General features: G+C 40.5%; 1 protein-coding gene and 1 long non-coding RNA gene across 2 annotated transcripts; one reads left to right on the top strand and one right to left on the bottom strand.

Annotated features, from left to right (window-relative positions):
• Window positions 1–2,737: 2,737 nt before the first annotated feature.
• Window positions 2,738–5,610, bottom strand: LOC135995772 (uncharacterized). The gene is made up of 3 exons (XR_010607172.1): window positions 5,502–5,610; window positions 3,432–3,587; window positions 2,738–2,997 (listed from the first exon to the last, which is right to left on the bottom strand). It is a non-coding gene; the product is annotated as an uncharacterized LOC135995772 (long non-coding RNA).
• Window positions 5,611–6,073: 463 nt separating this feature from the next.
• Window positions 6,074–24,291, top strand: APPBP2 (amyloid beta precursor protein binding protein 2). Its single transcript, XM_065647222.1, has 13 exons — window positions 6,074–6,383; window positions 14,815–14,903; window positions 15,318–15,469; window positions 16,015–16,138; window positions 19,395–19,563; window positions 20,275–20,364; window positions 20,836–20,903; window positions 20,988–21,093; window positions 21,451–21,575; window positions 21,765–21,850; window positions 22,222–22,412; window positions 22,675–22,840; window positions 23,724–24,291. The coding sequence occupies exons 1-13, from the start codon at window positions 6,243–6,245 to the stop codon at window positions 23,975–23,977; spliced, it is 1,761 nt and encodes a 586-aa protein (XP_065503294.1). The 5' UTR covers window positions 6,074–6,242; the 3' UTR covers window positions 23,978–24,291.
• The last annotated feature ends 3,478 nt before the right edge of the window (window positions 24,292–27,769 follow it).

Genomic DNA, 27,769 nt, shown 5'->3' with positions numbered 1-27,769 from the left:
TTGTTTCTGTCAATACTAACTTTTACAATCAAGACAACAGCCCCATGTGTGTGTATATATATATATATATCATGCCTACATGCACAAATTTAATCAAATTACAATACATTAAAGATGGTTTTGCATGCAACAACTACATTCCCAAAACCACCAGAGGAAAACAAAAGTGCTTCAAGATTTACAGGGCACACAACCAGCAGATCCTTCAGCAACTAAAACCATATTTCTTAATTTTCTCCTGAAGTCCTTAAGCTCACAAGAAACTTCAATTTGACTAAACCAGACGCTTGTAAAAAAGAGGAACATGTAGGGAGAAAAACTTCTCGTCAAGATGAAGTTTGATGGCAAGTACCTCTGCAGTTTGCACAGTCCACAACCTAAGTTATAGGCAATAATTGAGGGGTAATTTTGCATTTTTTCCTGTAGGTCTCTCTTGTATATAAAAATGGGGCATACTTTTCTTGTTTTTATACGTAAAGGAACCAAATGCTGAGCAGAAACTGCCCATAGTCCCCCAGCTATTTCAGAGACAGAAGTTAGGCTGTCTCATCAAAATTAAAAGCTTTTTTAATATAAGAAGCATTACAGTAATTTTACATTAAATGTTTCTAAACCAAATACAATCAGACATTTACTTGACCTTGATGATAATTTACTCTCATTTTGGTTAACACTTACTGAAATAAGTCCATTTCAGTGTGGCTGTACAGGCATTATTATTACTCAGTCTCAAAATTAAAGGCCACAATTTATTTTGTGAATGAAAAGTTTTTAAACTACAGTTAAAACAAAAACTAAAACCAAATCTCAAATAGGCTTAAGCTAAATTAAATTAGTTACATTTTGAAAAAAAGAATGACCTCATCTTTAGCCAGAATAGATTAATCTGTAGTTTAAAACCCCAGTGAATCTGTTAGGTTAGCTGACATCAGAAGAAAAGTGTCATGAGTTCCATGAATTACTTTACTTTCTAACATTCACTAACGCACCATGCAGTCTGTTAGATATGACCATCAGCGATCTCACTAGGGTATCTTTGACGATTACCTATCTGCAGGCTCAAAGGCTGAACAGTAAAAAGAAGAAAAAGCAGCACACAAAGGGGAACAAGATGCACAAGGTCAACTGCTTGGAGCTCAAACACCGCGGAAAGGAGAGGGACGTTGTAGCAGAGACAGAAGAACCAAGAGAAAGCGTTGTGCACCAATGCGCTACATCGCTCCTCAAATGACACCTCCTGTGAATCTGAAATTAAACATTTTACAGGTCTACACTCAACTAAGTGAATAACCAAGTCTTCCTTCTCAGCAGGGGCGGCAGGACGAAGGCTGCGCAGGCACTACCGGCCCTCCCATCAGACAATCCAAAGAACTGACACAGGTACGTTCAACCACAGCTTAATTCCACATCACAAGCCAGTGCTGGGAGGCCAGCACCTGCCTTCTCTTTTCTAGTAGCATGCTTTATCTAAAGTAACACAAAGTTACGTTTTGTAAAAGCCATGATTAATTTAGTCTGATGGATGAAAACCACAAAATTATCTATAGCTCAGATACATAAAAAGCTCATAACCTGGGCACAACCTTATTAATCACAGAACAGCAGAAAGCAATACTGCACATCTGGCTTTGGCAAACTGACATTATTAAAGCCTTCTGCATGTGTGAAGCATCTCAGCTGAGTTTGGTGGCCAACCTTCACATCTTAGTGCTTCCAGCCACATAATGATCCTTCTCCTTCCTCCAGCCCCCAAGTAGCTCCAACAAGCCCAGCTGGTACTGCCAAGGGTTATTATCTCTCTTGCATAGACTATGTGAAATGTGTCAGTCATCCTGGCAATAGCCTCAGAGCATGAGAGAGTCATGTAAAAGACAACTATAAAACTGAATATCATCCATATTTTTAAAGGTTTTTCCCTGTGATTCTATGACTGCATGACCTGACCATGCACAGAGTTAACACCCTCTGGGTCTGACAGAATATAATCTCAGTTTCTAAATATTCCCCAAGGTATGACTGTAAATGGCATTGCTTTAACATTTCATCCAGAATATGACTACTAAACTGATGTACATGAAGAATACAAAAATGAAAACATATTTATCTGAGTTGCAGTAAACATGAAAGAAAAAAAATACCAGCATTAAAAAAACCTGACAAGTTCATGTGAATGCTCTGCATTTAGCTCTTGCTGTAGAGCAACAGTCTGTTATGTTGGCTCCTCTACACTTTAATGATTTCCTGTTAAGAATTTAAAATTAGAAGCCTCCAACAACTTCCCCATAAACTATTTTCAAGGTTCCTTTAATATCCACATCAAGGAGATATAGTAGGTTCATATGTTATCCATGTCAGTTCACTTCCTTCCCACTTCAAAATAAACACATTGCAGGAAAATTCAGCAGGTTTTTTTTGTTTTCTTAGAGCTGTTTTTCCACTAAGTATGTCCAGCTATAGTAATTAAAAAAACAAAGCTGTTCACATATACAGGCCCACATTTAAACCATGACAAAATGAGAACCTCTCATCTAATCTGAAGAGTCTAAACTATACCAGATTATGACACAAATCTAAGTTTCCCATTAATGAGTTAGCTTGAATCTTCAACTACATTCATACTGAACTTCATCTATGTGAACACATCAATTTCACAAACAAGTCTTGCTCTTTGACAATTCCTTTAATGAAAACACGCAAACAATGGTCTTGCGCTGGCAGCATCTGAAACAGATCTGATCTTTTTCATCCATGTTTTCTAGAACTATATTCTTGCGAAACAGACGCGGTGTTTATTTAGTACTTTTCACCTATACTTCTCAAACTATATAGCACTGTTTATTCTTTTGACTCTGAAATTGCAATAGTTATGCTATCACACCACATTTACAAAACTGCTTGAGACAGGCATGCAAAAGGCAGAGCATCTGCAGACAGACATCCCATTGCAGCTCCTCACCAGGTCAATGAAAGGGCTCGCAAACACTAATCACCACCTTTCTGACAAAAAAAAAGTTAAAAATTGTGAGACAAAGACAACACTGCTACTTTCTGCAGTGATTTGCAGACCAAATTGACTTGTGAGGCATGAAACCATGATTTCACATACAGGTTTGGAAATGCTCACGAGAACAACCCCCTCTAGCAGAGGTGAACTCCAGCAATTCACTGTTGTCCAGAAATAGTAACTTGATACCAATATCTGGTTGGGTTTGTTTTGTTTTGTTTTAAGGATTTTGAGGAGGTTCTGTGGTGCAGAACATCAGGCTCTAATGACATTCTATTGAAATTACACAACCATCTTTCTTTGCAGATGTAAAATCTCTTCTATATGAACTTCAACAGAGAAAATTTTGACAACCAAGAGATCATTTGATCTCTAGGGGCAGTTTTTATAATAGAAGGCTATGATTAGATTTTCTTTAAACATTTACCCGTTATTAGGCTTGTCTGCATCCCCATCCACGACAATGGTCCACAGATGTACAGAACCACCGCACTCCATACGCTTTACATGTGAGTTGTTCAGATACCCACATGCATCTTCAAAAGCAGAGATTACAGAAGACAGACTGACTGAATGCTTTTGCCTAAACAACATACATTTCCATTTTACTTTCAGACACAGGCAGTGTTTCTAAGTGTCTTTTAAATGTTTCCCTATATAAAGAAAGCAAAAGAAAAGAGAAAGATATCAACAAAGATAAGAATATCCATCAGAACCTCTGCCAACAAGTAACAGAGACAGAAGGATTTTCTAACATCTGCAACTATTAATGAGTAATTGCATTAAAATAATTTACGGATGTGAAAAGCACATCACTGAATAAAGCCATTTTGCTAATAAGTTCCCAGTACAGCTTGAGGGAAAAAAAAAAAAATCCATTCAACAACAGGATACTCTTAAGTTTAGCCAATTAAGAGAATAGACTTTTATAAGTCTATTTTACTACTAACTTTGAAGAGTTATCTACTATCTCAACATTCAACACACAGATACTGAATCGAGGACTCCACCAGCTCTCTGACAATGCCTTTAAAAACAAAATACATATCTACAATAGAAAATCACCAAGTTGTTCAATACATAAATATATCAACCCATGCAGTACTAATAAATAACAAATGCTACCATATCTAAATTTTATTTCTACCCAGAGATTAAATCACTTTTGCCATAAAGATTATTCCTCAGGCTCTACCAAAATGAACTGCAGACCAAATGCATAACATAATAAACTGCAGAAAGGGTTTATACCATGCCCTTCTTTCATAGATAAATGTATTTCTTCTCCTCAAATATGCACGCTGTAGTTTTGTCTACAAAAAAGATACAAGAAAACAGAAGGTGTAGCCTAATTTTTCAAGGCGTAGTAACTTATCAAGAAGATAAAGTCCACTGTCACAGCACCATCTTGAAAAGTATACTTTCACCATTATTTTCTGAAATCTTATTAGTTGCTTTATTTTAAAGGAAAATAAGAACATTATAAGCTCAAGAATTACCATTGTCTATGCATTATAAATTATTTTTCCTTCACATACTGGAATGCTCCTTATCTGCCCTCTTTCCATAGGCCTCCAACTCTGACCCTCAGAAGCAAGCTCTTCAGAAAGTAACTGGGGTAAATAGCCTCTGCATCATGAGGGGCTAATTGCCAAAAGAAACCAGCTGGCTTGCCTCAACTGAAAAAAAACACACCATCTCAGAAAATAATTTTAAAAACCCACTGGAGACACCAATAGGCAAAAGGAAGACAAAGCAATCTTCCATGGTCTGTTTATGCCACATTCCTTCCCTCCCACCCCATAACATTTGTTTCTGCAAATAAAGGACAAAGAATAATGTCCTCTCATAAAATGGCTGGAGGAAAAGCAACAATTTAGCATTATTAAAAACAGTCACTGAAGTGAAACAGCAGAACCTCTGCATTCTATAACTTTTAAAATAAAAAAGAACAAACAATAAGTCACAGTAGCAATCCTATATTAGCTAAGAAAACCAAAATAAGACTTGACAGAAGGAGAAATATTTCCTAGTATAGTTAGTGTATCTAGGATTTGGGTTTTTTCTATGCATGCTATGATCAAAAGTTTGAAAAACACAGAACATCTACCTCTGAATAGAAGTTTTGTTCAAGACCATACTAGAGCAGTCAAACATGAGGGATATTAACTTAGTGCAATATCAATATCTACACCAAGTAGTAATCTCAGAGTCCATGCGTGTATTGCATTGGGGTGGCTAAATCACGGCCTACACACCTCGTGAGTCTGGTTTAGACCAAATGATCCTAATTGCTTCTGCCTTAAAGTCTACCATCTGTGTCCGAGAACTATGCAATATGTTCCTAGCGGTGTCTGCAAGCCCCACACGGAAAGCAAATTAGGAAGAAAAACATGCCTCAAACAGCCTGGTAAAGATAACGAGATATTGACAAAATATAACGCCGTTTCCATGAGGGGTCACAGGTTAATTTATGGAGGGAAAAGGGTGTTTTTACCACATGGCAGCCGAGGAGGAACACCAGGCGAGGCAGGTGCAGTTCAGGTACGTCAGCAAACCCCCTCAACTGCTGGGCTCCCAAGTAATTAGCACCTTGAGCTGCCAACACACCTGAAAGCCACAGAAGGCCCAACATTAGCAGTTGGTTACCACAGGTGAGGCTGTACTGACATCTCCACTCACAGGAGCAGGCTCGGGCTGGGTCGTCACTGGAGCTCAGTGTGTGAGGGGAACACTCAAGGTCCCCCTTGGTTCAGCTGCTGGGGGTGCTCAGCCTGCTCCCCCCACACAAATAAACCCCTCGGAGCCACCGGACCCCCAGGCTGGGCAGCCCCGGGCCCGTGAGGAGCCGCAGTGCCCCGGCCATGGTGGTCACCTGAAGGCCGGGCCATTGCCCGCTCTACCACTGCTCCTCACCCTCTGCCCACAGGGATCCCCACACACCCTCCTCCCCCATATTTCCTCTCAGCCCCCTCGATATAACCCCGTACCCCCACAGCTCTTTATCGCCCCCAGCCATCCCCTCTGCCTCACGTTCATTCCCTCGAGTCTCCGCGCGGGCGGACAACTACTCCCCTCTTTTCTTCCCTCTGCCATCCCCGCACCGCTCCCCGCATCTCCCGCCGTTCCCGCCCGTCCCTCCCCGGGCAGGGCGGCCGGAGCCCCGAGGCGTGAGGGGCGGGAGCTGGAGCGGGTCGGGCGAGCACGCGGGGGGGGAAGGCGGCTCCGCACACCCAAGATGGCGGCGGTGGAGCTGGAGTGGGTGCCCGAGACGCTCTATAACACGGCGATCTCGGCCGTGGTGGACAGTTACGGGCGGGCGCGGCGCCGGGACATTCGCTCGCTGCCCGAGAACATCCAGTTCGACGTGTACTACAAGGTACGGGGAGGCGGTGTCGGGGGGTGGGGGGGCTGAGCGAGGCCGGGCCCGGTTGGGCCTGGGTGAGGTGGAAGGAGAAGCGGGCTGGAGGAGGCGGCGGGAGGGCAGCTCCGCTCCCGGCCGGCCCGGGGGGTGAGGGGGCGCAGGGCCTCGCCCCGCCGCCTGGGCCCGGAGGGTGGGCTGGGGGAGGGAGGGCCCGTGGGGGGCCGCCTGCGGCTGGAGGAGAGGCGGCTCCGGGGGGCGGCCCGGGCCGGGGGCCCGCGGCTCCTTCCCCCTCAGCTCCCTCCCCCTCACCCGCGGGCGTCTGGCCCGGGGCCGCGGGGGGAAGGCGGGGGAGCCCCGTTGGGAGGACGCGGAGAAGGGGCCCGTTCTTGGGGCTCGGGCCCGGGAGGGGAAGGGGCCTCCCCGCCGTTGGAGCCGGAGAGGCGGCAGGGGGAGACCGAGCTGTCTGTGCTGGGAGATACGGTTTTTTCCTTTTCCCCGTTCTTTTTTTTTTTTTAATGTATTGGAGAAGGTGATGTAAGTGGTGGAAGGAGAAGAGCTTGCTATGCTCTTATACCTTCTTTAATAGTCTGGTAGGAACCAGATGAAAAAAGATTTGAGGCTCATTTAATGAGATAGTTTATTAGTGTTAAATCATTCTTTCTAGAAAAGGGAATTTCTCATTGAGCTGCCTCTAAAATACCCAGAGTCGGAGTAAAAGGTACGCTGAGATGGTCCGTTAATTTCTTTTGTCCATTAAATAGGCATTTCATCCATGTACAGGAGTGGCTGGAAATGTGCATTCCTCAGGAGAGAAACAATATGTTAAAAAAAACCCAACCAAACAACAGAAAGATGGGGATAACCCATTCTTTCCTCTGTTGTAAATTGCTAAAATTCTAAGATGTGCTAGACAAATTAATTCTTTAAATGAATTTTTATGAATCGGGGCTAGTGGCCTCTACGTGTGTACAGAATAATAGTATTTATAAGGAAGGCTGATCTTCCCTAGAGACAGAGAAATTGTTTCTACAGCATTGAAACAGGCTTTCCATTTTTTGTGTACTGGATATTACTTGTCTGCTTTATGGGCTGGGAAGTGTGGAACCCCATTTCTAGCACATATGGGCATGCTCACAGATAACGATGTGGTTAACATATGGCAGTCATCAGAAAAAGACTAAAGATGTGGAACTAACAATGTGGAAGAATATTTTGAGGTTTATTTTTAACTGTTAGTAGATATGACCATGGACAAATAAACTTTCTTGGCCTGTCCTGATGTTCATTCAGATGAAAGGATGAAACTCTGTGGCTTTCAAAAGCATAAAAACAAAAACTCCTTCTAATCATAGGAATATCTAAGCATATGTTATTCCTAGATTGTTTAAAAACTTATCTGTAGGTAAGCTTAATAGATCATTGACTTATCCTTTTATTAGCATTCTTGAATGGTTGCAATGAATCAGATTCATATGGAGTTGTTTCATAATGAAATAAGAACCAGCAATATATCTTCTAAAGAGACTTTCTGATCTGTTTGTGTGTGCATTGGTATGCTGTCTCGTTGGGCAGTTGATAATAAACATGCAAAGTACTTGTCTTCAAAGTAATGTTTCTGTTGTACCAGTCACTAGCCAGTATAACTTTTATTAATGACAGTAATTTGCATTGCTTTTCCTATTATTTCTGTGTCTTACAGCAGACCAGTCTTTGATAATCTGAAATGTGTAAGGTGCACCTATATTCCTCCTACAAATACACATCTATGAGATGTCCACATACAGAATAAATAAAACCAGGCTATGTGGTGCAGTGAGTACTTTCTCCTTGCTGTCGATGGTAGGCTGGTCCTCCATGTCTTCACTACTTTCTTTTTTTTTATATATCTTTTCTGTGTAGCAGAAGAATTTGTCCTCTTTAATAGTCACATTCAAATTAGCTTGTCCATAACTGTAACTAAACCTTGGATGGGTACTGAAAGGAACTCCTCAGCCCTTACTAAGGGCTGTTCTGTATACAGAGATGTCTGCCTGCAATGGGTGCCTTGAAGTCCAGCACAGATTGCAATGTTTGCATTTTTCTATATACCTATATAACACGCGGTGGCTGGTTCTTGATTTTGGTGTTCGGATAGCTACAGCAATACAAATGACATCGCTGAATTGGGTTAGAACGAGGACAGCGTCACACCTATGGACAGTCCTCTTGTGTGTGGTGCTTGTGTTGGTTCTGGACACAGTATTTTCAAAACCATATGGCTGTTAAATACTGTTTCAGGTTGGTGAGCTAGGTTCAATACATCCTCACCATCAAATTCTTTAAAGCAGAAATAGAATTTCTAAAGTCAATAACAGTGTTTAAAGCAAGACAAACTAGAAGACTTCTAATTCTTTATTCTGACTACGTGGTTGTGGTTCTTGCTGCTGTACTGAGGGGATGTCAGTTGCTAGTATCATACGGAAAAGTCTTATTCTTTAAATACAGCTGAAGTGTGTGTAATTGAGGATTTGTATGAATGTACTTGCATTTAGACCTTGAAAAAGAGAACAATTTTCTTTCTGTCATTAAAAGGAATAACAATGTTTCTAGTCTTTCACAGCTGACTTGTAAGTAATGGTTTGTGATACAGGAGAAAGTACCACTGATTTTGCAAAAAAATAAAAGGTAGTATCAAACTTTATTTTGATATATAGATGTTAATTAGCTGTGGCCGTACACAACTTCTTTTGTCATATTTGTTGGTATGAACACTGGAACTTAACACCCAATTTGCCAGTGTGTTCAGGTCAGTTGTAGGCAGGACACAGATAGGACAGCGGAGATAGCTCGTGTGCTGTTATTTAACAGAGCGGGAAATGCAAGCAGAGGATCTTGGTCTTTGATGTTTGCGGGCTTTGGTGTTTGTTTGTTTTCCCCCCCCCAGGGTACTATCTAATCCAATGTTTGGCTCTATCGTCGTAATATATTGCCTTTATTTCCCATTCCTTAACAGATCCAATTACTTTTAATTTTGCGTATTCCAGGACTGTTAACTTCTAGGCCGTGCCCTATAAACCTGTATGTTTGTAGTTAACAACAAGGAATCAAACCTGGGATAGCTGCAGAATGTTCTTTGTTGTGGACTTGGTAAGAAATAGGTTCTGCTGCAAGGTGACAGGAGCAGGCGGGTTCCTAATGCTGAGCGTATTTATCCTTCTGTAGCATTCTTAAACATTGACTAAAGCTTAAAAAAAGGCAATATCAAATAATTGTCGTCATAGTAAGACAGCAAACCTGTAATGGTCCAGCAGGGTCTTACTGAATTTTTTCAAGTGGTGTTTGACTTTTCCTTGCAACCATTATATAATAAAAAATAATAGAGGCAGAGCCGAATGCTTGTAGGGGTATCCTGGAAATCTTCAAGGTATGTTTGTGCTAAAAAAGTATTTAAATGTCTTATCACAGCTGTATTTTGAAGAGATTAATAACTAGTATTGTTACAAGGAACACCTGCATCTAGGGGAAAAAATATAAATGTGCAAACATATCATATTTTGTTTCCTTTTTGTGTTGCTGGGTTTATGTATATCCTGGTTGTGTTGTTTCCTAGTAAGACTAGTTAGGTTCACTATTTAGTGCAGACCTGTAACCTTTAGTAATTGCACTATGCTCACTTGTTTTGCATTAAAAGTTTTAGGCAAAATCCAGGAGGTTGTTGTCATGCTTTCTATTTGAAGTGGTGGATGAAACTTCTGAAGTGCTCCTACCTTGATGAGAATAAAAATAGCAGACTTTGAGTTTAGATCCTGGTAGCTCCAACTTCTATAATAACGAGCGTAACTGCACTATTGTGTCTTCTCACTGTATTCTCCTCATCAAAAACAAGAAGCATGGCTAAGAAAAGCTCTTATATCGCATTGAGGTGTTCTTTGAACCAAACCAAATGAATAAACAGGAATTTGCTGACTGTTCACACCAAGCAATACAATGTTCATTCTCTGCATTGCAGCAGAGATTGGTTTTACTGATGAAGAATCATCATAAGCATAATTTCTAGAAGATTAGAATAAAACTAGCACTTGTCCCAAGGTTTCAGTCTCCTGGGTGTTTGATGAGGGTGGAAAGGATAAACTACCCATGAAGTGTGGCTGTGCTGCTTTAGTTTGGAGGTGTCCTGACTAGAGGAGTAGAAACAAGGTCATAAGCAGTGTCTGAGGGAGGCACAAATCCCAGAGCACAGGGGTTGTGTTCTGTTCTTTGGAGGAACGTCCCAAAGACTTAATTATTTTCATGCTGCTGTATTTTAGGGGGTCACAAATTAAATGTATATGTGGGAAATGATCCTGATGTCTTCATGTGTGCACAGACACACGTACAACCGTTCCCATCATTGGATTCAACGTCCAGAGTGGTGTGTGTGGTCAGACTTCGCTAAGTCCTGCTTGAATTAAATCATATCCTCGTATCACCTTTTTAAATTAAAGCCTCACAGTGAGAACCACTGCTTCATGAGTTTTTCCAGTTATTATTACTCTTTATTTTAATACGTGCCATGTTTTTATAGTCTAAATTTAGACTAGAACTGAACCTTCTTTCCTTGTTGTCTTTACTGGTTCGAAACTTCTTGCCTTTGCTTACCATTCTCCTAACTCATATTACTCGGTTTGTATTGTTTTGTGTGGGGTTTCTGTGTTTTGTTCTTTTTGTTTCTTGTTATTGCTGAAACAATATTTCCACTTCATTTCCTTTGTACTGATTTAACTTCAAAGCAAACTGAGTTTCCCCACTTATCGCTTTGGAGAACCGCACGTGTGTGACAGAGGCTCAGGCTGCGTGTCCCTTGTCCTAGACCCGTAGATGTGACACAGCTTTGCTGATATGGTTCAGAAAGCAGAGTGGGTGTGAGGGTGTGAAGTGTGTGAAAGCAGTAGCTCCAAAAGTTGTCTCTGAAGTTAGGCTCATTCAATAAGGTTGCCGTTGGGTTTGTATTTGTTTGGGGTTTTTTTGTGAGGGGGTTGTTTGTTTGGTTTTTTCCTCGATTATTTATTTGATTGAGGTTCGTAAAGATCAGGCAGTGTGTTTTCAAAGAGCTGTAAAGTTCGGGTTTTCTAATGCCCTAAACAGTATCCATTAGAACTAGTGCTTGTCTAGAGGCTTTGTAGGTGGTTCTGAAATTGATTTTAAAAGAATCAAATGTACCTGAATTTCTAGCTGATGATTTTCTAAGGCTATTCTGCTCCCCTCCCCAGCTCTGTCTATAATGAGTCATTGGTCAACAGATTGATTCTGTGCACTGTGGACTCTCCAGAAATGTTTTCCTCCTTTGTTAAATAGGGAAGGAAGATTTGGGTTACAGCCAACTTTTTTCCGAAATACTGGTCTTTGATTAAGTATACAGTCCTTTGCAAATTTGGCATGATATTCCACATTACATTATTAGACATTATTAAACATGCTGGGGACCTCCTTGGCATTCCTTGTCTCTCTAATGTTTAATGAAATACCCGTATTTATTTTTCAATCCTCTTCCAAACTGGAGCAATAGGAGCATATTTTTCAAATTACGTATGCTACACTTCCTCTTCTAGAGGGTCCTTTTACAACTGGTTAGAATTAATCTCCAGCTGCTTTAATATGTAATATCTTTTTTTTTACATTGTTGTTATTTTTTCATTAGCTTTAGAAAAAGTCTCTTTTCTTTTGCTTGTACATGGTGGAACAGGCCGGAATGCTGGTGATACAAATATGATATAGATTTTTCCCTTGTGTTAGGGCTTTGCTTTTGCCAGCAGTTCAACAGATCTTTGTCTTTATTTTCAGGGCTTTGCTAGGAAGCAGTGAGAGCTCAGCTTAGTCTGTTCAGAGACGGAAATCTGACCAGGACTTTAAGAGAATTACATGTGCATGATGATATAATAGATAAGTTACAAGTTAATGTTGTGTCTTTAGTTGAGGACACTGCTATAATGTAGCTTTTGAATGTTTAGGTGGATGTGTTACGAGTTAAATATTAAGCCTTAGATCCTGAAGGAGGATCAAGGTGATTTTTCTCACAGTTATGCTAAAGAGTTTGATTGTGTGTAATATTACACACACACACACACACACACACACACACACACACACACATATATATATAAAACTTATACCTTTGTTCCTGTCTTCAGAACCAGAATTAATATGTCAATGTGAGCTGGTGAAATTGGAAGTCATATTGTAGGCTTTTATTAATTTTTCTGTAGAAAAATCAATCTCTGTCAATCTCCAGATAGGTTAAGTTCATGTCTGAAAGACATTTGTTTCTTAAGAATAGTTCTTCAGGAGTCCAAACCTCTGCTGTTCTTGCTAGGGCATGTTTTCCTTGAATCACTATGTTTGGGGTTTTTTTGTGTTATGTAGCAAGGCTTGTGATCAGGAATTTTGTGTCTCTGGAGCTTTAACAAGAGAACCATTTCTTCAGTGCTTGCAACTGCTTCTCAATGGACAAACGAGCATTACTGAGTCTCCTGGAATTGCTTCACAGTTTGACACATATTCCCTCACTATTTCCACGTCGGATTTTGTTTGAAAATATTGCTGTAATGGCTACAACAGTTCCAAGGGACTTCCAGCTGAGTGAGTTCCTTCAAAATGTTTGCAAATGTCATGGGAAGGGGTGAGTAGTGTGGTAAACGTGTCAGGGATACTGTATTTCTGGCTGGGTTTTTCCTGTGTGCCAGAATGGTGTGAGTGTTCACCTTTGATTTGGGCTGAGAGATGTGCAGGTCCAGGCCTGGGCCTTTGCGCCATGAGCCAAACGTCGCATGTGCCTCAAATAACTGATGTCTCAAAATTGAGGGTCTTAACAACTGTTGATAAGATGTCCATCTTCAGCTCTGGACATGGACTACTAGATGAGATTTAATCCTCTCTTTTTTTCTTTTTGCGGAAAATCTGTGTTAGGTTTTAGCAGAGTTACTGTTAGACAGCTGTGTTGAAGAAAATGAGAACTCTTAGCTGTGGCTGTAGTTTGTAAATACATCAGACTGGCTGTTCTTTCCCTGCCAGAGCGAATATAGCTTCAGAAGAAATTCTTATCCCTTTCAAGTCCAGGGACAGGGGCTGTTTTATCCGAGGAGTAACTTTGCATGCAAACTTGCACTGCTTTTTAAAATATTTCCTTTTTTTTTTTCCCCCCCCCCACAACAAAATAGATGACTAAAAGGAAAACATTCATTTCTGGCAATTGACATTTTTAGGTCAAAGTATTTTTGAAGTTTTTTTTTGTAGGTTCTGCTGCTAAAATAACAAACTTGCTGTGCTGTAGAATCAGTGTCATGTGCTTTTATAAGAAAAGCTGACTAAAACTACGTCCCTGGCTGGAGGAGATGTTCTCGCGTGCTTTGTTTGGAATACTAATTCAGCTGCTTCCAGGGTTTGTGGAGAAAAAGGTGAACCAGACACAAGCTGCTTATCAATACAAGGTTTTTTAAGAAATTATTAAAACGGAGAGAAATACTAAAATTTATGGATTGGTTTGATTTTGTTTGGTTTGCTTTTTTTTCTGAAACACCTAAAATAACAAACGGTCGCACTGTGACAGTCCTGTGCCTCTGACAGGGGCTGGCAATGGTACATATGTGGTTTAGGGCCCTCAAGATATCAGGAATTAATAGCCCGCAATGGATTTTTGACATATTTGTACAATCACTTTTGTAGCTATGTAAATTCTTAGTATTTATAGCATAATGTGGCAGATAGTTCTGCAACTTCACCATGCATTGCATAAAGAACTGTCTCTGTGTTTTGTTTTTTATCAGCGAGTCGACTGATGTATTTACTTAGTTGCAGACACAAATCAATTTGGGGCATAAAACGGGCCGGTGCTTTGAATAAATGTGTGAACGGATTTGCCTGAGTGTTCCTGTTCACTTGTGCAGGAATCGCTTGTGTACGCGTGGATATTAATGGGTCAGGGCTCTGGGAATCGGTGAGTCACCCATTGCAGGACATGTGGATTTGGGCTTTATTTATATATTTATATATTTATATATAATATAAAATCGATTGGTACTGCTGTATGTGAAGGGTCTGTGTCATTTAAAAATATTTTTAAAACATTTGGTATTAAGTAAGCTATTAATTGTATTTTTTGCTAACTTCAGGAGATTTTTTGGTTTCATCTCGGCTTTTTAGCTTAGGTGTTGCAGTGTTTTATGATGCAGGTGGACATAGCAGATACTTGAAAATACATTTGTAGATAAAACCAGCTTGAAAGCACCTACGGAGCTCTCATAGCTTGCATGCTCTGTTTTGAAACACTGAAGCTGTGTTCCTGTGGGGAGATAGTGGAACTATTACTCAGTCTGCTGTATTGCAATACTTTGAAGTCTAGATTTCATCGTAAGTCATCTTAAATATTAAGCTAAATTTCCCAGAAGAGCTCCCAGTCTTCAATTTTTAAATATATTTGTGTTCTTGTTTTCAGCTTTACCAACAGGGCCGCTTATGTCAGCTGGGTAGTGAATTTTGTGAACTAGAAGTTTTTGCAAAGGTGCTACGAGCTTTAGATAAAAGGTAAGTATCTGAATATACTGATAGTTCTCATTTCGGCTCTTAACCTCTTGATCTAGGTTTTGAATTTGGAAGATGTCTCTAATTTTCTTGGTCTTACTAGCCCACTTAGCTTTAGCTAAAACATTGTTTTCCAGTTTTAATACTGTGTGGGTAGATTGTGTTTTGCTTACACTGGAGGGAGTCCTGGTAGAGAACTTTGTGTACACTCACTTTATTTGTTGGATAATCCAACAACTGTATTCCATTAGCCTCGAGACTGACAATTACACTCGTATTCATCTGAGTTTGCTTTGAGAGAGGGTTGGAGTTATTTCTCTGAATCACTACTCATTTGAATTCATGGCATTCGAGCCAACTGACTGCAGTGTTTTAAAAACTTCGTGTGTAATCAAATTCTGTTCTCTTTTGTTTCAGACATCTGCTTCATCACTGTTTTCAGGCTTTGATGGACCATGGAGTAAAAGTTGCTTCCGTACTGGCCTATTCTTTCAGTAGACGGTGCTCCTACATAGCAGAGTCGGATTCTGCTGTAAAAGAAAAAGCAATCCAGATTGGTTTTGTTTTAGGTAACTGGTGACCATAGACTGTTTAACATATGATACTTTCTTTCATGCTGGTTTCAGTTAAGCTAATGCAATTTCTTTTTACGTTCATGTCTGTGATTTCTTTTCAAAGAACATGTGTGTTTTTTGGAATGTAATTTTTTAGAAAGCTATGTGGTGTTTTAAGAAAAATATCTTGGATTTTAATATCTAAGAAAATATAGGCATGTCTTCGCTATTACAGATGTTTTAGATACGCAATTTGTCAGCAAATGTGGTGCTTAACATTAAGACTTTGCGTAACCTGAGTATTGGTCAGTATTTCTTGACAGATAACTGTAGGAAAACTATGTAATACCAAAAAGTCACCCTCAACTGAAGGACAATTCTTCTACTCTTATTATTTTATCCTTTTCAGTTCAGAACCGGATGGTTTAAACTTGCCAGGATTCCCTTGTGTAGCATGCAGTTCTAGGCAATAAGTTGTCTTAAAAGACTTGAGCAAACCCTTTTTTTCTTAAGAAGGTGTTTTGCTGTTCAAATTTGTTTGTTCTTGTTTTTTATTCCAGGGGGTTTCCTATCAGATGCAGGCTGGTACAGTGATGCTGAGAAGGTATTTCTTTCCTGCCTTCAGTTGTGCACCCTTCACGATGAAATCCTTCACTGGTTTCGTGCTGTAGAATGTTGTGTAAGGTGAGCTCACCTTTAATTCCTCTCTGTCTTGCTGTGAAATGCACGTTAATGTAATATGCTACCAACTGCCTTGGAGCCATCAAGCTTCAGATGCTCCCTTTAATGTTCTTGTTTTGGAAAACTGCTCCCAAAAACCCCTGCATCTTGTTTATGGTTGGGCAAATACGAAGAGTAAATAGGCTTTGCCAGGAGCTGCTTATTTTCTGTGCCAACCAGCGGGCTGTGGCAGCGGTCGCTGCTCTGCCTTGTTCTGCCCTGCCAGCTCACGCTCCAGAAATGGGGTGATGCCAGGAGAAGATTGGGCGCGTGTCCCCACCTTCCAGAGCTGGGAGTAGTGGGTATCGCGCCACTGGGAGGACTTGGGCCTTTGCCTTCTAGTTAATCTAAAAAAAGTTCCCTAGTTGCCTCGGGCTGTTTGGTGAGCTGGAGAAGGAGCCTTAAAAATAGACTCCCTCACCTTCTCCAAATAGAGGAGAGGAAAAAAAAAAAGATAAAGGGAAAAAAGGTGACTGTGTCTGCTGGGCAGCAGTGTCCAGCCCACACTGTAATTGTGCTCAGCTTCAAAGTCGTGAGGCCATAGGATAAACTTTTTGTTGTTACCATCTAATCCCTGCTGGGGAATGTCTTGTTCTTACCACTGTGCTTGCACTGGAGTTAGGTGTAGTTTTAAGAGAACAAAATTTAAGTCCAGCCTTTGAAAATACAAAAAAACCCCAAACCTGGTTGCTCTTATTCTACAAGCTAGAAAGTCTAATCTCTGGAGTTTAGTACATTGCATTACTAATATAATGCAGTTTAAAAACGTAGAAAGTTTTGTGTTTTTTAGACATAATTGAGTGTTTCTTTGTACTAGCATTAGTAAATTATATGGAGAAACTTGAGAAAATGAGAAGACTTGAGATTTCTACAAACTTGGATACTACGTTCCTGCATGTGTTGTGCTCCTTTTGATTTGCTTTCATTATTATATGTTAAACAATAAGGCACAAATACATAATACAAATACATGGGTCTCCCACTTCATTATTTCCCATTTTGCTGATTCTTAGGTTTTTTTCCGATGTTTTTTGACTTCCTAAGCTGCTGTGTAACGTTGTGTTTGCTGTGTCTGTATGTTCCTGGAGAATTATGGGGTTTTTTTTGGGTGAGGGACAAGTTATTCCCCAAAAGCTGCTGTTGCAGACATCAAAGACAATCCAGAGCTATTAGCATAAATGTCCTAGGGCATTCATTCTTCCTCTTGGCTTTATCTTCTAGAATTCCTTTGGCTTAATAAAAGATTTTTTTGTTACTCAAAACTGGATCACATCAACTCTGCTTATCTTAGAGGATTGGGTTAGGTTTAGCTTGGGTTTTTGGTTGATTTATTTGCTTTTAGACACTATCACTGAAGCATCCAGATACTGGATATTATCTCTGCCGGGCGCTTATCTCAATTGCAGTGCTGTCCGTTCTGGCTTAGACCATTACATGGGATTTGGGGTTTGTATTTTTGATGTTGCATAGCAGCTTCCACTTGAATGGTGTAGGCAAAGTGATTTCCCTCTTTAGGATAACTGTAATTGCTTAGTTTTTCTCTATAGTTTTTTAAAAATTCCTGTCTCTTGTTGCGTGAATGTTGGATAGTTTTCTGCTGCCTGTGACCAAGAGCTCAACGCACTTCTGCATCATGTGTAGTTCTTAGACCTTATTTAAGGAAAAATATGGCTGTTGCTTTTTTCTTTCTGTTCCTGAGCTGTGTCGCTGTGTTTCTCATTGGAAAGCTGGTGTTTATGTAGCTCATTTCAGGGGTTTTTTTGAAGGTCTTTTGATCTTCTCTCTGCCTGGCTAATACACGTCTGCTGTGTGCTTGCCTGCCACTCCCTTCTTGGGAAAATGGGAATTTTATTTTCTTTCTTGTTGGTGTTTGAATTTCATGATACATTTCAATAGGAAAGTGTAGGAGGAGGCTGGATGTACAGAACAGACTTGGGTGACTTTGCTGCTGCGGGGGAACGGCTACAACAACTTCTAAATCTCTCCTTGGGTTTAGAGAAACATTTGATCAAAAACCTCACTGTTCCTTCCTTTCCTCTTGACAGTTTATTGGAAGATCTATTTAAATGCATCATAAAAGGTATAAAGTGCTGTACCTGTACATTAGCTCACATTTTCAGAGTTGCAGCCTCTCTGCAATCCAGCCTTATGTTCTGTTTAACTTTTTCTCTTCCCGTTTTATGCCATCCTCCTGATTTGCAAAGGCTTGCCTGGTGATTTTCAGTCCCTGTTACTCAGTGTCTAATAACAGATTTCCAGGAGGGACAATGAGGTTAATTTACCCCAATTTCATGTGTGCTAAATGGCAGGCGTTTGGAATAGTGAAGGACCAGCTGTCTCTCCTTAGCCCGCGATGGGTAGGAATATAGTTCTGCCCTTCAGGCTTGTAATATGATAACACACACATTTCTAATGTATCTCTTTAAAGTAAATAAGCATCAGCTTACACTTAGGAAAAAACCTTCTTTTGTTTTAAATAGATGCCAGAAGCTGAAGTTGTTACTTCTCTAGAGAAACAAGTATGTTCCAGTAGTGCTGGGTGTTTGTCTGTGTTTGGCTGTCATTTTGTGAAGCTTCTGTGAATCCTTCAGATGGAAGGGCAGGGGTAGGGAGAGGGCTTTTAGAGTTGTTGTGAACTGGGTCAACAAAATAGTATTGTCTGGTGGTGCTAAGCTGGTGCTGGATGTGATTGAGTCTCTTGTGAAGATGCCCCCCACAAATCAGAAAATCCCAACTTGGAAGGACTGTACTGAGGGTTTGAGGAAAAAGTGCAGAGATGCACAGAAGCTGCCCGTGTCTGTGCTTAGTGTCTCTTTTAGCTTACCGTACCTTGGAAAGGAGGTAGAAGGGATTGAAAACTGTATATTACAAGGGTTTGGAAACAGAATTTTATCAGCATTGAGAAGAATGGATTTTATGAGAAATAATACAAAGCCACCACACCAAAGTGGTTGAGACACTGGATATGTAAAACTGCATCGGTACGTAAAATCATTTGACATCTCCAACAGTACAAATACTTGCCGTGCAAGAGACAGCGTGCTGCACTGAAACAAAATTCTGTGACTAGTTCTCGTGTGTTGCTGAGTTCAGACAGTGCAGTTTTCTTGGGATGACAGACCAGTTCTGTTGTGAGGATAACACCAAATTGCAGATCCCTGGTTCTACTGTGTATTGAAATGCTTTATTCAGAGACCAGATCTTTTTATATCTTCCTAAGGCTGCTGCATGTTCGAAACGGTAACTGTAAATATCACTTGGGAGAAGAAACATTCAAACTCGCTCAGTCTTACATGGACAAACTGGCAAAGCACGGCCAGCAAGCGAACAAAGCCGCGCTCTACGGGGAGCTCTGCGCGCTGCTCTTTGCCAAGAGCCACTACGATGAGGTGAGTGGGATTTTGGGGTTTGTTTTCCCTCAGAAAACTGGTTGTGGAATCTCTCAGGACGTTCCACGACTGGCTCATTATTCACATTATCTTTCTAGTTACAGGTCCTGGTCTCTGGTACCTGTGTGACGTTTATCTGCTTTTCTTTCTATGCATTGTTCTGAGTTAGTCTGCAAGCTCTTAGTGGTACTTTGACCAACATTAAGAAACGATGTGTGATAGATAACCAACACATACTACCAATCTGTAAATGAGATATTATTAAAAGCTTATTTTTAATAGGTAAAAATGAATAGCAGAACACAGGTAACAATTCTTGGCACCTACTTTATAAAAACCTGTGACCTAAGTGTAACTGCTGTATAAACTGCAGTCTTTCTGACCAGGAAGCTGTGCTACACAATCGGAGTTGTGAGAATTACTTAAAGATTATAAAATACTCTTTTTTAGCTGTAAAAGCCATTGTAATAATACATACCTTAGGCTAGTGTAAAATACTTAGCATCCAGTATTAACTTTAAGAGGGCTTTTTAAGTTTGTCTTTTAAGACTTAGCTGAACAAGTTACATTACACAGAAGCAATTAAAGAGAATTTTTAAAATTTTCTAGTGTAAATGACGAGTTTACTTTTGAGAGACAAGTAATATTTTTTTAATGTTGCAATACAGTGAAGTTTCGACTTCTTTATGTTGGTAACTCTTTGATCAACAGGCTTACAAGTGGTGCATAGAAGCTATGAAGGAGATCACAGTTGGCCTGCCTGTCAAAGTAGTAGTGGACGTTCTACGACAAGCTTCCAAGGTGAATTCAAAATCTCCAGCATTTCCTTTGTAACTAAATTACTCCCAGGAGTGGGTGCGGATAGGTAGCACCTCCAGGAGATGTGGGTGACCAGGCTCTTTTTTGAGCCTCATAACTCGTTAGTTGTGGTTTAGTTACCCCACCTCAGTCTCAGAACTGTGAGGGTTTTTTTCCCCTTTTTTCCTGAAACTGAGTTACAGCTGCTCAAGTGACCATCACGACAGTTAACCCGAGAGCATCCCGTCAGAAGGGGCTGTTCCCGGTTCATCTAGACTAGGTACCGTCCTATGGTAGAGTAAAATACAAGTTTATTAATGTTATCTGTGAAGCTTTTCTTAAATAACTGAAAAGTCCTTTAGTAACCACCATGGTATTTTGATATTAAAAGCAGTAGTTAGCAACAGGGCCGGTATCTGGAGGAGGCAGGTTCTGAGTGTACCCCTTTTCATGTGCTTCACTTAACCTGTTTAGGCTTGTGTTGTAAAACGTGAGTTTAAGAAGGCCGAACAGCTGATAAAACACGCAGTATACCTTGCCCGGTAAGTAGCATTCCAAAAAAAACCCCAACCTTTTAAAATTATGCTTGACTTGCCTCAATTTGTAATATAAGTGTGTTTCTGCAGGGAGCATTTTGGAGCCAAGCACCCCAAATATTCTGATACGCTACTAGACTATGGATTTTACTTGCTCAATGTAGACAATATTTGCCAGTCGGTTGCGATCTATCAGGTACGCACAGGGCTCGGTGGCCATCTGCTCTTTCTCTTGAAATCCATAATCTCTCAAATGTTTCCACTGAAATTCACACACAGAGAGAGACAAGAGTTGACTTAATTACTGCAATGCTGGTTCTTAAGAAAAAGCCACCCCCCCCCAACTATGGGGTCTGTCTTTTGTTTTTCTTTCCCCGACTCTTACGTGGCTTTTATGTTACTACCTCAAGTACATAGGTATAGACCTACAGAATTTCAGAGCCAATAGATTTCACCCCACCACCCCCTTTTTAGCAGAGAGAGAGATTAATTTGGTTTGGTTTGGTTTTTTCCTGTACTAACTGATAAAATGGTGTTCTTGAAACTCTTTCAGACAGCTCTTGATATCCGGCAGTCAGTATTTGGAGGTAAAAACATCCATGTAGCTACAGCTCATGAAGACTTGGCTTATTCTTCATATGTTCACCAGTACAGCTCTGGAAAATTTGACAATGCGCTGTGAGTATAGTTGTGCAGGTACTGGCAGCAAATTTAGTACTGTAAATGGAGAAAAGTGTTCTTAAATATACAGATTTTCCAACTGGAATGTAAATGCATCTGTTTATTGCATTAAGGTTTCACATATTTTATCAATCAGCTACTAACTTAAATATGTGAGTCTTGAATTTTTTATTTAAACTCTTTCAGGTTCCATGCTGAACGTGCTATTGGCATCATAACTCACATTCTCCCAGAAGATCATCTTCTCTTGGCATCTTCCAAGAGGGTTAAAGGTGGGATCCTCCATCGCGCTGCTGGGACCGTTTGAAATCCCTCGTTCAGATCTTTTTATCCCGTTCCCTAACAACTTGAGTTGGTTTTTTCTTTTTTTCTAATGGAGGTCACTCCAGAATATGTGTAGTTCTCAGTGTTTTCTCTCAGCACACAAAATAACTTCTTTAAAACTTAACTGGAAGACTTGGGGTGAGGAAGTAAAATACAGAATATAAAAACACATGTAGGGAGCTTGATAGCTGTTGCACCTGTTTGAAAACAGTTTGTAATGAACACAAATGATTTGATGTCTTGGATAGTTGGCTTTTTGCTCCCTACAGTTGACATCTCATGTTTGGAACACAGTAACGTTGGGTTTTTCTCTCCTCAGCACTTATCCTAGAGGAGATTGCAATAGACTGTCACAACAAGGAGACGGAGCAGAGGTTACTTCAGGAAGCTCATGATTTACACCTGTCCTCGCTCCAGTTGGCTAAAAAAGCCTTTGGGGAGTTTAATGTACAAACAGCAAAACACTACGGCAACCTTGGGAGACTGTATCAGTCCATGAGAAAGTTTAAGGTGAGATTATGTTGGTGTAAAGGTCTTAACTTAAAATCTGTGTGACATCTACACATCTGTCACAGCAAATGATGATTTTCAATGTTGACAATTCAGAACTTCAGTTCGTAGATTTGGTTTCGGTTTTCTTACTTTCTGCCTTTCACAAAATACTACAGAATATTTAGCCACTACATAGTTACGTTTCTTTAAACCTTCCTTTTTTCCCTGGTTTTTATGGCGTGACGAGTGGTGTCTGACTCTGTGAATTTGATCCTCACAGGAAGCAGAAGAAATGCACATCAAGGCGATTCAGATTAAGGAGCAGCTTCTAGGTCAAGAAGATTATGAAGTTGCCCTGTCTGTGGGTCACTTGGCTTCTCTCTATAACTACGACATGAATCAATACGAAAACGCTGAAAAGCTTTATTTGAGATCCATAGCCATTGGTAGGTGATTTTGCTGACCTGGGGCTATATAGCGGTTTTAATACTACAGGAAGCATTGTTAAAAAGCTTGTTACAGTTTTGAGTAGATAACTTAATGCAAGATGTTTAGATTGAAAATACATACAAAATAAATATCGTGCTTTTTCTGGAATTTTCTCCTGGGGACTGAATTCTGGAGTTGTGTTATTTTTAGTGCTCCCTCAGAATTCACTCCTGAGAGCATCTGGGAACAACTGCTTTAAAAGCTGGGGTGTTAGTAATTAGAATACATTTTGCAGTTGTGGCTAGAACTGAAGTGCAGAATGTAGTTCAATTTTGAAAGAAATGGAAACCTGTTGTGCCCATCAGCCTGACTATACTCTCATTAAGTATTTTCCTTGCCTGTTATCATCTGCAGTGAACTTAGAATTCCAAATCAAATGCATCTTTGGGCCACACTGTAGCTCAATTTTGAGACTGTTTATACAGTTCTGTACAGTGTGTTATAGAAGAATTTATGATTTTAAGGTAGAAAACCGAAAAACAACTTCCCCATTAAATAGAATTTGGAGTGAAATTGGGACACGAGGTGGCTGCCTTCGTTACATGACTGATAGTTTGTTTTTTTTTTTTTTTTTAATGTGTGTAGAGCTGTGGTGCAATTAATGATCTGATTGTAGAGTCCTTGAGGACAGGTTACAAGACCCTGGAGGGAGAAGGCAGAACTCAAACCATCCTCCAGGAAGCTTTTGTGTTCTTTGTGTCCTGATTTAATGCATAAAAACGTGATGATTTGCCATAACAAAAAAAAAAGTTCATGTTGTTGGTAAAAATGGCATGAAAAATAAGATGCAACATACGGGTGGATTACCTTTGAATTTTGTTTTCTTTTGGATTTCTTTAGGGAAGAAGCTTTTTGGTGAAGGATACAGTGGACTTGAATACGATTACAGAGGTCTCATTAAACTGTACAATTCCATTGGCAATTACGAGAAAGTTTTTGAATACCACAATATTTTGGCCAATTGGAACCGGTTGCGGGACCGGCAGTTCTCAGTCACGGATGCTCTGGAGGATGTAAGCACCAGCCCTCAGTCCACTGAAGAAGTGGTCCAGTCTTTTCTGATGTCTCAGAACGCTGACGGACAGAGTAGCTAAGAACTTGGTCAGTTAACCAGTTTGGGTTTTTTTCCCCCGGGTTACAGGGGGAAAAGTCATACTGTGAAATCTCTAAACCATGTAGTTCTCTGGGGGCTGGAATTTGCGTTGAAACACTGGTCCAGTCTGCTGCAGAGTGCCCGTATGGATGAATGTGTGTTCAATTCCTATCAGCATGTGGATGGCATGTTTAGTTCGGCTCACGTTTTTAATTTGGTATTCCCGAGAACCCCTTCTTTCTCTCTTCTTTCAAAGGAAGCTACTTTGCAGAAAGCCTGCAAGAAAACATGAAATAAAACTGTTTGAGTTCAAAAGAGTTGCATTCTTATTGTGAATGGAAGGTTTCATCAAGAGATTGCTTCTGAAATATAGAAAGAGTAAACGCTGTGCTATAGGAGTTACGTGAGAAAGGTCTTTCTGCTGAACGCATTGTAGCAAAATTAGTCGTAAATATCCAGAAAAGGGAGAATGTCCCAGCCTTGGCTGCTGCCTTATGAAGAAAAGTGGCAAAGAACCGCTTTGGAGAGCAACATACCCTTTGTGAACCACAGTAGGTCGTTGAGTGAGTAATCACCGTATGTTGTTTTTAACATCCTGAACTGGACCAGTGTTCATCTGGGAGGAATGGAAGATCCGGTAGACCAGCAATCGTAGTTTTCTTTGGTACCAACCATGCGTGCTAATCTGAACAGGACCAGGAAAATCAGAAGTGGACCAGCCTGCTAGAAACAGTTTTTGGACCAGTGGCTTTAATTTAATATTTCTGCCCCTGCATTCACTTTTACAGTAGAATTATTTCCTTTAGATGTATGATCAGTGCAAAATTATATTCATGTAATAGATACAAAACTAGGAAGTGAACGTTCTTTAGCGGTTGCGATGGCATGTGTTTACCTAGTAAGCTTATACAAATATTAATGTCAATGCCACAAGCAAAAACTAGAAATGCTTAACTATTTGCTGCAGCCATTTTTTTTTTTCTTTTTGAATGGGCTCACTCTAATAATTGAGGCCGTAACTTGTTTATACCAGTTAATAAGTTTTGTATTACAATCCAGTTCGATTTTGTTTCTGGAGAACACAACTTATTGTACAGCGTGCAGGGGTCAGCGGAAAATGCCAAAAAGCACAACACTTTTTTTTTTTTTTTGTGATGCTTCATTTCTACATTAAACAATAGTACAACCAGAAACTGATTCCTTTATATTAATTTAAAACCAGAAGTCATCTGTAAAATCCTGTAACGATGCCTATCTCACTAGCTTGTCTTAATTTTTTTTCTGTTGGGGGCGCTGCTTGGTTGTGTGGGTTTTGGTTTGGGTGTTGGTTTTGGTAATGTTTGTTTTTTTTAATGTTGAGTTATAGTCATTGGAAAGTCTGTACCGCAGCACACAAGAACAACTCGCTGCTCTTACCTCACAACCGGTGCTGCTGTGGGTCGGGCTCTGTCCGTTTGGGGTTTTCTCCCTCCCCTATTTTCAGGGGCTGAGCCGGGGCCGGCCCTGCAGGGCTTGGGCTGCTGGTTTATTTGGGGCCTGGTTTGTAATTTGTGAAGTTTGGGACAGGGAAAGCTGCTTGTTGGTCTTCAGAAGAGTGTGGAGAGGAAACAAATTTCACATGCGACTTTGAGCTTAATGGCTCATTTAAGAACTGAAGTCTTACAGGCCAATAGTTCATATACTGGTGCCTTTAAGTGTATTTTGAGGGGAAAGGCTGAGTAATACCAACTTTAAAATCCAGTTATGTAATTAGGGAATGCAGAATTAATGATTGCATCCTTGGAATATCTTCACTGAGGTGAAAAGAAGTCTTCACATTAAGAAGAACCCCTGTGGTACTAAGTCTTAGACTGCAGTGTATCCTCAATGGCTGGTCAATGAAAATCCAACTTAAAATTATGCATGGATTTAAAATCTAGTTAATTTGTAGCAATTTTTATTTATGACTGCTTTAGGTACTACAAATTTGGCTATCTACAAAGTGAAATGTTTTTATCCCTGAATGCTCATACAGCAGGGCACTGAATTATAAAGTTCTTACGAATTCTCTTCTTAAGTTCTATTTAAACTATTTAAAATTAAATTAAGTATGTAATGCTAGGGTCAGAACTTAGGCAGGGAAAGTGTGCTTAGACTTGTCCTCAAGCAGCTGTGTAATTTCTGTACTGCAGAAGGTTTAAAAGTTTCAAACTGGGTACATGGATTTATACTTACTTTGTCTGGAGACCGTTTGTTTGCTCAGGGTTTCCAGTCCTGGATCTCCATTTCCAGCTTTTGACTAAGGGACCTCCCAGGTCTCCAGGTCTGGGGTTTGGGATGAGGAGCAGGTTTGGTAGTGGTGACGAGTCCCTGTGGGTCGCTGCTGGGATTTCAGCTCTGGTTTGTGTACGTGTTTCGTGCTTTGCCTTCGAGTTACAGCAACCAGGAGAACTTCGGACACGGGGCAGGTTAGGGAGGTGTTGGGCCTCTATCAGGGAACCAAATGTGGTAGTTGAATTAATTTAATTGGTAGCTTTGTTCTCAAATCTTGCTGGGTGGATGTACTTTTCTTTCTTTCCTAAAGTGAAGTCGCCAGCAGGTTGTCTACGTTGGTGTATTGGCTTGTCTGGAAGGAATTACTGTCCTAAAAGTCATCTGGAATTCTGTGTGATAATGGACTTAGGCCAAGAAACGGGATTTGGCCCAGCGTAGTTGCGGTGTTGTGGTGCTGGCGACATGGTTTTCGTGGGACTGAGTGAAATCCTGACTTGACTCTTAGGTTGAACTTCCCCTTGTAACACCTTACAACCCCGGTCACACCAGGGTGTGCGGTTCTGGAGGATGGCGGCTGTGATGCTCTCCGTGCTGCAGGCCTCGTATTCTCCATGTAATAACATAAAACTGACCCCTCTAGGCTTTGGTTCTGTATCTCCTAAGCTGAGTTCTTAGATGTCTCTGCTGTTATGGTTCTGTGCCCTGGGACTGGAGTAGATCTTGTGGTGTTACTTCAGTATTTCCTGACTCCTGCCCCAGGAGCCGAGGGTCTTGTCCCCTTTGTCCTCCAGTGCAGAACTTGCCAACATGAACCCTGCGCCGCCCTCCCTGTGGGGCAGAGCTGGGGAGTTCCCCTGTGAAACACTCGCTAAAGTTAATTAATTATTGGCATTTTATAGACGCACAATTCATCTACCACTAGTGGAACAGGTGCTGTTCGGTGCTGGCATTAAATGGGGAGCCCTGTGAGTGGAAATCCAGTGAAATGCATCTTCAGAGTTTTTCTGGAAGGTAAGTAATTTATCACACCGGAGGGACTGGATGAAAGTAGTGAGGACAGGTGCAACCTTAAGGAAAAATATTTAAACTGTTGTTTAAACTAAACCCTTAAAACTTCATTTCCAGCATAATGTTGCTTGAATGAGTAACTTGCGTGTCCTGGGTGTCTCCCCACCGTCCCTCTTGCCGTGCTCTCCTCACTCTACAGCCATGCCTGTTGTTTAAGACTTTTTTTTTTTTTGCACATGAGTTTTGTTAAATATTTTTGAAGGGGTTTTGTTATTGAATTCTAACTTACTAGGCTGACAATGTTATTTTGTAATTTTAAAAATGAAGTTTTTCTTTAAATGTGCTGCAGTCTGAAATTTGCTAAAGGTGCCATTGCGCTGCTTCTCGTGGTACAAAAAATGCACATTTAACTTGATTTCCTTTTTATAGTCCTACGTATTGGTAGAGCACAAAAAGGAAAATGTATCGTGCCTAAAACATGATTGAAGCTCTTGGCTAAACTTTGATTTGTACGGATGAGATTTGGCTCGCA

This window comes from Caloenas nicobarica, chromosome 17, assembly GCF_036013445.1.
Source record: "Caloenas nicobarica isolate bCalNic1 chromosome 17, bCalNic1.hap1, whole genome shotgun sequence".
Classification (NCBI taxonomy): Eukaryota; Metazoa; Chordata; class Aves; order Columbiformes; family Columbidae; genus Caloenas; species Caloenas nicobarica.
The sequence above is the reverse complement of the archived record's forward strand: the minus strand, read 5'-3'. Positions and strand labels throughout refer to the sequence as shown.